Here is a 13,027-nt window from a genome sequence, read left to right on the forward strand (position 1 = left end):
GAGAGCTAATCAGACTGACCTGCGCCTTCAGACACCGCCATGAAGCTACGTGGTGGCTATAGTAACAGCCTCTGCCAGCCGCTATACACTCTGGCCTGATTGAAGCTTCTCTAGCCAGGGGCTCTTATCAGGACTTGCAGTATTAAGGGAGATTCTTACTAGGATGATCTGTACTGTCGCCCACTCTCCACCCCCCGCTGAGATCTAGGGGAACACGGAGTATCAAACCCGGCTGATAATCTATCCACTTTCAGAGAAGGCTTTGAATGTAGAATAAGTCTGTTACCACAAATTGAGGAAGGAATTGACGTTGGTCTACGATGTTAAAGTAAAAAGGATCAATTGAAAACTTTTTAATTGCAAGTGTGGGAAATACAATAAAAAAAAATAAAAAGAATTGGGACACAGTTTCCTCTTCTGAATATTTCATTTTATAGAGCATTGTGCTATTCTGAATGTAATTATTGGACCATTTTGATTTTTTCTTCAAAATATCTGATGCATTAACGTTTAGGATATTGACAGGATTAAAGTTGTACTGAGCATGAGAGGAAAATAACATGAATCAGAGGCTAAAGAACAGGGCTGTCAGAGAAGAGAAGACTAAAAAAGGAAGTGGTGTGATTGGGAATTTGGGGAACCGAACACACAGGCCTGGGGAATCTGAGCTCCACTGGGGAGCGGTTGTGGAGATTGTTTGGGGGAAGAATTCAAGGCCTCGAGGTAAGAGGCAGATGCTACACTTGATGGAGCAGTCATTAAATCACCAGAGAGTTGTGCAGTATACCAAGGGAGGGCGGAGAAAACTCAAGGTGAGAGTGGCGTGTCAACCGTTGAGAACATCCAAAGCCCCAAAGGTGTGGATGGCTACACTTGGGAAGCGTTCAAACCATCAGACAGACATACAGACATACAGCCATGGTTCACTTGGGGGTTCCCTTGCAGCTTTTGGGAAAATATATCATATTAGAGTTATACAAGGAAACTGAGTAAAAAGAGGTGCACTCATTTCCTGTTTTAGCTGTGCTACTCTATGCAGCTGCAAAGCGATTAAGGATATGAGTGTGTTCCTGGGCCCATTGCTGAGGCCAATTAGAAAGTTATTACGTGAAACAATCTGGACTAAATGAACACATAAGCAAACCAATAATGCGTCAACGTCTGGTGTTGTGAGGAGAGCAAACCATTAAGACACTCCCAAGTGGCAGCACATAGACAGGTAATGGAAAACTTTTTGGGGGAGGTCTAAGGGTGCTTTTCCTGTGTGGGATCAGCAGGGACGAGCGGTAAGGTTTTTAGCATTTTGCTTTTACTTCATATTAAGAGAACTATGATGCTGCGAGAGGCCTTTTTTTTGGGATCTCCAGCGGGCTAACGGCAGGACCGTGGTGAAGATTCGCAGCATCTGCCGGAATAATTAGGACTTCAGGGGACGATATGGAAACAAAAAGAAAGAAAAACAGCAAAAAGGAGAGGCAGAGACTGGGAGATAACTGAGAGGGGGGAAACAAAAAGACGAAGCTCATTGGCCCAGTGATTGAGATGTCAATGATGACAACGCCAGCTATACTGTATGTGATTATTAAGACCAGATTGAGAAGAAGAGAAACTAGGGCCCCGGATACATAATCATTGAAATGCTCCTACATGTGCTTTGTTAGACGACAGCTAGGAATGAGGCACATAAGGAGCGAGACATAAAGAGAACTATCTCATGAACATATGCTGTTTTTTATGCATGACCAGTTCAATTCAATATTCATGTCACCTACTTTATATCTTTTCAAATACATCAAATGGATAATGTATACATAGATATGCCTATTACTACAGGCACTTGTCCTACACAAATGTAAGCGTGTGACAGTGTTTTTTTTTTTTTGGCATTTTTATGCTTTTATTGATAGTGTAGAGACAGAGTTGAAATGGGGCAGAGAGGGGAGTGACACGCAGAGAACGACCGTGGGCTGGAATCGAACCCGGGTGCGCTGCTGGCCGAGGCCCATGGGGGGGACGCCCTACCAACTGAGCTAAGGGCGCCCCCTTGACAGTGTTAAGAGTGTGAGCATTATGTTATGTACGTTATATACAGTACTTACTGGTGCAGGGTTCATCAGGCTGATCAGCGTCACCACGGTAGTAGCCATTGCGACACACGCAGATGGTGGCGGCTTCGGCTGTGGAGCGGCTGTTAGGAGGGCACTGTAGGCACAGGCCTGGACCCTGGGTTGACTTGAAGGTCCCCGGCGGGCATGCTGTGTGTGACAACAACAACAAAAATAATGTCAGAAAAGAAATAAAAGAAAGGATAATTCCACAAGCTACTTAGCCTGCAATACAGTACATGAGCCAGGCATCTGGGTCTAATAGATCATCTAGCTAGAACAATGAATAAGAGATTAAAAAAAAACAGCCTGACAGAAAATTAGTTGAAAGTTGAAACCGGACAGAAATAGTCCCAAGTCCCAACACATTGCCTCTATACAAATGTGTAGATTTATACAAATTTTTTTTGTGTGTAAATCAAACTTAATGAGATATGATTTATGATTTTTTTTTTCTTCCCATGGGCAAGCTTTTGAGACACTGGCAGGTGGAGTTTGTCAGCTTAAGACAGAACTAGGCTAACTGTTTCCTCCCCTGTTTCCATTAAGCTAAACTAACCAGGTGCTTGATGTAGCTGTATATTTAACAACACAGGAGAGAGTATTGATTTTCCTATCCAACTCTTGGCAAGGGAGCCAGTATTTTCCACTTCCTTTTACAATTTAACTTTTCCTTTAATACCTAATGTACAATCATGAACGTTCTCCTATAATGGGTACAATCAGTAAACTCAGTCTGTCTTACTCTACTAGCCCTGATGCATCCCAGTAAGCCCTCAGGTGCCATTGGACAACTGTTAAGCGTCTGCGGCAAATTAGTGGTAGTTTCTCCAATATGGTGTGTTCCTCATTGGCATATGTTGGCCCTTATCAGCACGTAGTCTTCCAATTCAGCATGTTAAATCAGCATGCTTTTTCACTTTCACTTGTTTCCTTACACAAGCCTAAAACACCAGTCTAAATGTAAAAGCAAGTTACTCAGATCTTTTTACACAACAATTTCATCAGATTGAAAGTGACATGACAATGGTCTGCTAGTTTGTATTAGTTTGTTGTTTTAACAGTCAGGAATATCTTATATATTTCTTCTCCCACACTCACGTAACATACATGCCTTTTAGTGGTTAGCTGGCAAACAACCGTAGCACTTGCAGTATTTTCTAGCACACATGTAAACAGAAGACTTACAGTGTACGACAGAGGCACAGTTTGCAGAGGCTGGCTTGAGCCCTAAATTGTACTACAGGCCATGGTGGTGGAGGACAAAGATTACTGCGCCTGATATCACTGCTGCGTCTTAGTGCGAGGCAATAACCTAATCCATTCACTCTGGTATCCCAAAAGAATACAAAGCTGAGGAGTTTCTGCGCCGTGTGGAAGGATTTACTGACTATAATAACCATGATGAATGTGTAATATTTTAGCAGGGCTTACTGGTTGGGGGGAGGACGCTTGGTGCTGCCACGCTCAAGAGAGGGTGGGGTTCTAAATTTAATAGGACAAGAATCGTACAGCAAGTTTCTCCAGCTGTGTCTATTTGCCTGAGTAAACAACCATAAATGCTTCTCTTTGGCTGAGACATGGGAAATATAGAGTATACTCATACACTCAGCTGTTTGTACAATGAATATGAAAAACCTTATGTAAACAAAACGATGAGCTAAGTTTAAGTATTTCAGATATTAAAAGCAAAATAAATTGGTCAAATTTTTTTGAGGGGGGCCCCCTCAAAAAAAAAAAGTTTTTTAGTTTGTGTGTTTGATGTTAACATCATATTATGCAAATGTGAGTTATCATACAAAAAAAGGAATACAATCTTTTGGTCTAGATAATTAATAGCCTAAAAATGTAATCAGTTCATCTGGGAGGTAATCCGAAATTATCTGATCATGTCACGTTCACATCCATGCACAGTGTGTATTGAGTTTATTTAAAAACAATTGGAAATGGGGCTGCCCTCAGTTGCCCATGCACTGTGTATAGTCTGTAGCCTATTTCAGCCTCGTATGTGGAAAAAAAGATACAGTAGCTGGACAACAGAGTCATTCTGCTTCATTCCTCTCACTGGATTTAAATGCATTCATTATATTACAGAGAAATATGTCCCGTAAAAGAAAAAGAGCTCCAAGCCCAACCCAGAGGACCCTCCATAATTTTAAAATTTCTCAGATTTAGCCTCTTAATTTTCCTCTCAAAGTGCACCAGATTCATGCATTTCACTTTAAAAAGGTTAAAAAAATCTCCCGGGGGGCATACCCCCGGACCCCCCTAGGAGGGTCTGAATCTCGTTTGTCTAATATTTTTGCACAGCTGCACAGTGGAGGCACTAGCGGAAAACACTGAATGATATTTAACAAAGATCTATAGTTTCAGCAGCGCTAACATCGGAGGGGGGCCCCCTAATCATATTTCGCTTAGGGCCCCCTGAAGGCTTGGGCCGGCTCTGCACTCAGACTCAAGGCTGCTGCCCCCCAACAGAGGCTGCTCTCCCACCTCCTTTGGTGGCACTGACAGACAAGCAGGAGGCTAACTGATGGACCCCGTGTCTTGTCACACAACACTGTCCACAAACAAGCAGACCTTCACACAAACACAAACATACACACAACCAGAACACAACAACCACAAACAACTCTTAAAACAACACACACACACACACACACACACACACAACCAGACCACAGCAACCAGAAATAGCTTATAAAACAACGTTAAAAGCTGCAACGCACAAGGATTTCCCCATGAGCAAAACACATTGCTATGCGGTGGATGATCTGCACTGTCCGATGCAAAGTAATGAGAAAAATACATAAAAAAACAGTCCTACAAGGAGAGTAAAAAAGTACTGCAAAAGTAATAATGTCTATGTGTAAGTCTCTATTTTAATGTGTAGGGAGTGGAAGTTTGCAACCTCTCCTGGCTCGCGTTGCACAGATTTCACACGTGAGCAGATCAACCTCCTTCAAATACAAGCATATTGAGACCCTTTAAAACCCTCTGTGGCCATACGGTGAAGCACAAACCAGCTGCAGAGCCATTTCATAAAGCAATAACTTCCAGAGGAATCAGAGATTACAGGATGATAAAAAGAAACGGATCAGAAATTCATTTTCGGGCAGAGAGGGGGAGAGAACTCATGTGTCGTCTTCTTTATGGTATGAAATTCATACATCAGAGTGAGCACACACACACGCACAGACAAACACAGCGTTTCAAATCTATTGCCCTGACTCTTGAAAAGGGATCACAATAAGTTGTTCAGTGTGTGTTTAATGGGGTGTGTGAGCAGAATATGTGCATTGGTTCCTGCCCTCGGGTTGTGTGTTTACAGACAGACAGTAGCTAGAATGTGCGTTCATAAATGGGCAAAAAGTGTAGGCCTAGAGAAAAGGTTTTGCTGAATCAGCCGTCTGAGATAGCGGTGCTGCGAAAGTGCCTCGAGGCAAACTTGCAAACTTGCGAGCAGAAGTATGCATATACACACAAACACACACACACACACACACACACACACACACACACACACACACACACACACACATACACAAACAGTCTCATGTACACACATTCACTCAAATAAACACACACCCTGAGAAAAAAAACACTCTCGCACTGGCATCCTCTAGAACGCATTAAATGAACTGGTTTACACACACCGGTGCATGTAACCACCGTTGACCCCATTAAATGAGATGGCGCGCCCACATTTTCCGCCACTCGACCAGCATATGTTCTAGTGAACCTAAGATGATTGAATGCCTCTCTCTGTCCTTGGACATAACACAAGATACTGCACTATCAGCATTACAGGAGGCGCAAGATAAGTGACAGCCACGCAACAACAACAAAAACACACACGGTCGGCGAGACACACGCATGCAAACACTTCACACCCAGCATAGGATGAATGTCCATTCTAGATTATAACTCCTTTACCTTGGAGCTGAGGCTATATTCCACTAATTGACACATTATATGTGCATTAATCCTGGGCATTAAAAGTCATTAATTAGCTGCTCACTGATTTGCCTCGCGGAGAGAGAGGGAGGGAGAAACAGACAGAGGGAGATAGAGGAATGAGAAAGGGCTCCGAAACAACTCTAGTAAAGCTTCTCAGAGGTCTCATTTTTAAGGGGCGGGCAGCGGTGGACTGAGTATAGCGTTATGCTTGATGAATTTTTTGGAACTGAGCCCAAAGCCGTTTCTCTCCTGATTTGTGCATATTTAGATTGGACGAGGCCGGGAGGTTCCTGTCCATGCAGAAAAGAAAAGGCACACACACACACACACACACACACACACACACACAGACCCATCACTCATCACATGTGTTTGTTTTCGGGGACAGCAGGGGGATAGCACATTAGATCAACAAGCAATTAGTCTCCCCAGTGGGAGAGTAACCCACAACTGAACTGGCTGCATGCAAAAAGAAAAAAGAGAAGAAAAAAAAAACATTCCTTCCTTTCAAGAAGTCTCTGCAGAATACTCGGTGCGATGTTCTCTCCTCTCCTTCTCACTTCTGCTCTGCCCTCACGTCGTTTCTTTTTTTGTCTGTCCCACCGGTAATGAACTGCACTGTGTTCTCCCACCTTTTCCTCCCCTTGTTGCTTTCTTGCCTTGATTGACAGGTCTGAATGCTTATTAAGGTTAGCTGTCTTTCTCTCTCTCTCTCTCTCTCTCGCTCTCTCTCCCTCCGTCTCTAGATACCACTGCAGTGTGTTGACAGAGCTATGGCAGCTGTGGATCTCTGCTCGCTACTTGTGATGACCTCATGCCATAGCAACCCAATGAAAGAGAGATTTGAGATTCATTGTCACTCATATTTCAAGAATGCGGAAAAACTTTTCCATGTTTATACTGATAATGACAAAAACCTCAATCTGAATGATGTAGCTAATGAGCAAACATAGACGGGAGCCCAGTTCCAAATTCCGAGTCAATGTTGAGAAAAACTTTTTATCTTCCTTCTACACAGCAGGGGATGTATTGATTGGCACGGACAAGTGCTACATGAGAAGATTGGCAATATGAGCTAGTCTCTGTGAGCAGGCCTTTAACAATGGCTGATGTGCAGAGACAGGAATTAGTTCTCAGGGATTTGTGCTCAGGGGTTAGACTATAGGCAATGCAGTGAGTATTATATACTGCACACTGCAGGCAATACATCATACGTGGGACAGCACTGGCACTACCTCACATTATAAGGTACATGTGTTTAGAATGTGGAGCTACAAAATATATGTAGCCCAATGGAATCCAAGTAACTTATAGACATGGGATGTATGGAGGCAGCGGGATAAGAATTACATTAGCTTTGTCAAGCAAGCATCACCAGGTGTGTGCGAGATCAAATTAAAATCTAAAAGTAGGAATGGAGTTGCAGCAGGAAGCCGGTGCAAAAGAGTATGACCAAGATGGGTTTGGAAATGGCTTTCCTACTCAAACCCAATCAAAGTTGTAGTATGCAGTACTAGTCCTCCCCTGGCTTTCCCTTTAGTATCACTATGAAGTATGTATAGGGTTTTCAACCAACAGAAATGGCTTGCCAGCAAGTCGTGGGAGTTGCAGTCAAACATACTGCTGTATTTGATGTGGAAAAGGGACCCGGGCTTATGTGATAACCATGAGATTTAAAGGAAAGGAAGGAGTTCCACTCTGTAATATGAGATATTTATCTCGTAAATTCTCCTGCACTCCAATATTGACTGAGCAATAAAAAGGTTATTTTTCTGTATAATTCCACACATAATTTATCTTTTTACATAATGTATGAATTAAAAACCGCAAATGTGCATTTATTTGACCAGTTTCAGCTTTGGAAATACCAACTCAGCTCGTCTGAGGTTTTGAAACCTTGTGTAAAGAGGGTGCGTGACCCACAGAAGCGACCCTCAAGTAAAACACTTGGCCCCCCGAATACACCCTTCACCCTGGCCCACGTCCATCACATGGGACGGATCATAGTCTTAACAGGCTTTGTAGTCATGCTAACACCCCCTTACTCACAAACACTCATACAGACAGGCTTGTGATCGGGTCAAGACCCCAGTTGATCCCCATATCAACTATTCCGTTACTCAGTCAATCAGAAAAGACAGCTCTCTCTCCCACTCAAAGCACACATGCCCAGTGCACGCCTGTGTAGAGGTATGTGATGAATCCCAGAATATCAGTCGAATGGGAAAATTATAATGCTCGTTTGACAAAGGGGACGCAAAAACGTGGCAGGACGGCCGACTTCTATAAAACAAAAAAAAAAGGCAATCTGCCGCACCCTATTGGTATTCAGTCGCGCTCTTCTGTCATTGTTCATTTTTCCCAGCCACAATCCACGTAATGAGCTGCTTTTTCCAACCCAGGTGTTCCATTTCTCCCGCAAGGTCATTGAAAAAACACAATACAATTATTTGAAACAGAGGCACGGCTCGAAACAAAAGGGCTTGTCAGAATCGTTAGAAAATGCCTGCAGGATATTAAAAGTCAGGGTAAAAGCTAGCCTTTTTTTTAAGGGTTATGATTTATTCATTCATGGAATAACTGGTTCAAGAAATATTTTTGCATACTTCTCATACACTTCCAACACATGTCAACGAGGGACATATGAAAATCATTGCAGTTGAACTATCTGGGACTTAAATGTATGTAAAAGCAAAGTGCTGCGATTTACTTCTTTACTGGGGAGAGGCATGCAGGGGTTTCACAGTGGTGGTGACATCACTTGGCAGGTCTGGTCAGTGTCAGTCTCCGCTAGCCCCACTGTCACCACCTTCTAATCTCACAGAAAGAGAGAGAATGTGAGGAGGTATATAAAGAGGGGGCCAGAGCGTTTTTTTTTCTCTCTCAGGGAAGAAAGGGATGGCTGAAAGAGTGCAGTGCTTCTGAGCATACCTCGTCTGCTTTTGTTAAGGGCCGCGGTGCTGAAGAGTTCCTCCCACAGAACCCTCCTCCTGATCATTAATCATCCGTCCATTCTGGCCCTGTCAGACCCCTTCTCTCTCTCTCTCTCTCTCTAGCTTAAACACACATACACACCACCACCCACACACACAAACTCAACCCCCGCACACATTTATTCACACATATATACAATTTTTCTAAACTTTCTGCTGCCTTAGTCCACTCCACCAAACACACCACTCATCTTGACATACTGTACCTGTCCTCACTAGCTAATACAGCAAAGTCTGACACTGCAGAAAAGCCCAGTGAACTACACTTAAACCCCCTTGAGAAAGCCAGAGATATCCTCCAATTAGGCTCTCTCTCTCTCTCTCTCTCTCTCTCTCTCTCTCTCTCTCTCTCTCTCTCTCTCTCTCTCTATCTCTCTGAAACTCCACACATAGCTGCTATACTGCTGTGTCTTATATCAGAAGGCAGAGAGGCATTACGGTGCACAAAAGGGAAAGAGAAGGAAGAAAAAAGAACATCGCTTTCTTGGATCAATTTCTGACGCCCATTAATGTACTAATAATCTGTAAATAATGGCATCAAGCATTGCACTCCTCCAAGTAGAACAAAAAAAAACATGTCTGATTGGATTCCATAGAGGGCAGTGCAGCAGTGGTATAGCTACACGATGAGAGAGTGTCCAGCTAAAGACAATGAATAGGCCTGTGTGTGATATCTCAAGAAATAATCAGTTTTCTTCACATAAAGATGTGAAATCCAATAGTTTGACTGTTAATGCTAATGAACAGAGCATGTGTCTGCTAGACAATGGATGTGGCAAGACTCCTTCTGTTGAAATTAGGTGTGTGTGTGTGTGTGTGTGTGTGGTGTGTGTGTGTGTGTGTGTGTGTGTGTGTGTGTGTGTGTGTGTGTGTGTGTGTGTGTGTGTGTGTGTGTGTGTGTGTGTATGTGTGTGTGTGTGAGCCTTAACAAACCAGCCCACAATTTAGCAGACAGCCCACGCCCCTGGGCAGGATGTTACCATGGCAACCTCACAGCCAGTATTTTTTTTTTTTTTGGCCCACACTTTGAACAGCCGGCCAATGAGAAAGACCAGCCGACTGGGAAATCTGGCTGATGAGAAAGCGCGTGCACATAAGTTGTGTGTGTGCCTGCGCTTGCACGCGTATTAGAATGCGTGACAGTGTAATAGGCCTAAGTGTGTGCGTGGCGTGCATCCGTGCACTATTATATGAGTATGATATAGATCAAGAGAGCTACATTAATCTCTCTGCAGCGCTCCACACAGAAGAAGACTCGTCATAACCGGTGTGTTGCGTTGGCAGTTGGGCGGCTGGCGGCTCTGTATCGCGCTTGGCACATTGGCTCCGGTCAGTTATATATTTCCGGGGGAAGATGCGCGTGCCAAGGCGGCTGGGCATATCTTGCAGACGGAGGAGTGGACAGAAAGGAAACAGTTTGAAAAGAGATAGAGACAATATGAAGAGAAGGCATTGATATTCCAGGAAAACTCCACGGTGCCAACACCATCCCTCCCTGGGCTGGCAGCAAGGTGGTAGGAGAAAGTCACTCTCCGAAACATGTCGCCAACGCACACAGCAGGTAGTAACATGTGCTTGCACTACAATCTACGCTGTAATCAGAACCTAACAGGGGGACTGACCAGGCCCATTGTCCACTGCCAATTTACAGGAGAGGGGGGGGGGAATGGGGGGAGGCAAGTTAGACAGAGATAGGAGAGTTACTTGACGAGGGGTGAAATCAGTCAAAGGAAGTTATTTGAGGGAGCATTTTATTATCAGTGTGTAATATGTTTTGCAATATTATTGGAGTACTGGTTTGATCAATCCAACTTCACTCAGACAGCGTACACATTAATGAGGTGGTGTAAGGATATTCACTAACTTCATTGTCAAATTAAATCCTGTTTGTCGACTCTTGCAGCAAATTGCTATTATCTGAGTTCTCCTGTGTTGAGCTGTCTTAGGCATCAGTTCTTTGCAAAGAAAGGATGATCAGAACGAGGTAATAAAAACAGCAGTTACAGGCCCCGTCAATTACCTTGCGATTCTGTCAGACGGTGAATAAACTATATGTTCCAAGATAAATCGCTTTTCGCTTTCCTTACCACTCTGGAGTTGTGAGAGACCATTAGCTTCCTCTGTCTCAGCACTTGTCTCTTTAAAAAAAGGATCTAGCTCATTAACTTCATGGCTGGATCAATTAATCTATAGCAGTTAGCCAAAGATGCCCACTCTTGCTCTTTTTGCTCCTTTTGCCATTGCTTTGCTCCACACTAGTCTATTACGTTTACAGCCCTTACACCTTTTGGTTCCCACTGCTCATAGTTATGTCAAGAATGCAGAGCTTAAACTGATGAGACACTTCAGATTCTAAACAATAAATCATTGTACTGGGAGATAATTAGTCGTAGAGAAGAAAAAAAAAGCTTGCTCATCCAAAAATGTTCCTTTGCCTTCTGTACACAATTAGAAACTAGAAGGGGAAGAAAACACAAGAGGTGATTCAATCAAATTTGGCATCTGCTGGACTTTTATCAGCCAATCCTATCATTTGGAAACACAGGGACCCCCTTTACCTGTGTGTAGGCCTCTGCCTGATGCATAATGCAAATGCTGTGTGGTGCCAAATTAGATTTTTTTTTTAGTTTTGGTTATTTCTCCACAAAGTGTGTAATTGAAATTGAAAGTGGATGTGAACAAAAGATTCAGGCGGCGGCTTCCAGCTAGGAGTTTATAGCTGTGAGTGTGGACGTACCTTGTTGTGATGCAGTACTGCAGGATGCACCACACAAACAATTTAGAAGTAATCTATGTCGATCCTTACAGAAGACAACAAAGGAAAATGATATATTGTGTTATGCAGAATTTATCTTTTTCCCTTACTGTGAAAAGAGCTTTCTTCTTGTAAATAAGAATTTATGATTGAAGACCATCCTGAGTGGCTTTGTTATTTTAATGTTAACTGATTCTTAGTTTTATTTGATTAAAAAAATTGGTATAAACATATTAATCATACAAGCAATGAGTTGGTGAAATGCATAATTAATTGAGTTGAGTATGAGTAGCAGCTATCTAAAAACAGATTGTGGCATTTGCTCTTAAATAGATTGTTAGAACAAACTACATCCATAGTGGCATTAGAGCAATGGGCCTGTATTATTGATTGTCTATAAAATACACATTCCATGCAACAATGTAATACGAGTCAGCTTCAGGTGTGGTAGAAACATATTTTTTTTTTTACAGATTTACATCCTGATTGTTTGTGATTGGGTGTGAGGGTGGGATATGGGTGGGGTATGTTCGGGGGGGAAAAAAAGGGGAAAAAAGTTGTAATCCATTGTACTGCAGTTGCTTTGCTACTTTGCGATTTAATAAAAAAAAACTTTGAAAGATTTACATCCTGAGCCAACAAGTTCCATCCCACGGATAATAATTCATATTTATTCGTATTAACTATTATACAGAAAGAGAGAGAGAGAGAGAGAGAGAGAGAGAGAGAGAGAGAGAGAGAATGTATGTTTCTGTCTAAATCATGTCCTTAAAATTCATATTGGTCTCTGTTGTCCCATTTTGCAATCCAAAGCAGTGAACTCTAAACATTCAAGTAATTGGTGCACACCAGCTGTGCTCAAGAACTAACCCACCTGCTTGTGTACCTACAAATCTGTTGCTAAAATATACCCCAAACACTACTTCAACAGTGAGTCAACCGAGTAGGTATACAACCAGTTTGCCTGTGTTGAGGTTGACACAAATACAAATGACATACACACAAGAGAGAAATTATGTTTTTTTTTTTTTTTTTTAAATAACATACACTGCTTCACTTTGTAACACTTACTTGTATTAGGCACAATGATCAATTAGTTTGTGGAAACATTTGCTAAAGGAATGCCTTTAAACAACTGTGAGATTTTCTATTATTCATTCCCCCACTCAGCGTGTATACATCAATATGTAATCCACTTTGTTTGAAATGAGGTT

At 42.5% G+C, this 13,027-nt stretch overlaps 1 protein-coding gene across 2 annotated transcripts in view; it reads right to left on the reverse strand.

The window, feature by feature from the left end:
* The window catches only part of LOC307255572 (ephrin type-B receptor 1-B), a 165,498-nt gene that overhangs the window by 61,875 nt on the left and 90,596 nt on the right, over nt 1-13,027 (reverse strand). For both annotated transcript variants that reach the window (XM_080034263.1, XM_080034262.1), the window contains exon 4: nt 2,100-2,255. In XM_080034263.1, the coding sequence (XP_079890389.1) occupies nt 2,100-2,255 (156 nt within the window). The remainder of the gene's footprint in view (nt 1-2,099; nt 2,256-13,027) is intronic.

Source organism: Ammodytes marinus (assembly GCF_949987685.1).
Source record: "Ammodytes marinus genome assembly, chromosome: 9".
Taxonomy (NCBI): domain Eukaryota; kingdom Metazoa; phylum Chordata; class Actinopteri; order Uranoscopiformes; family Ammodytidae; genus Ammodytes; species Ammodytes marinus.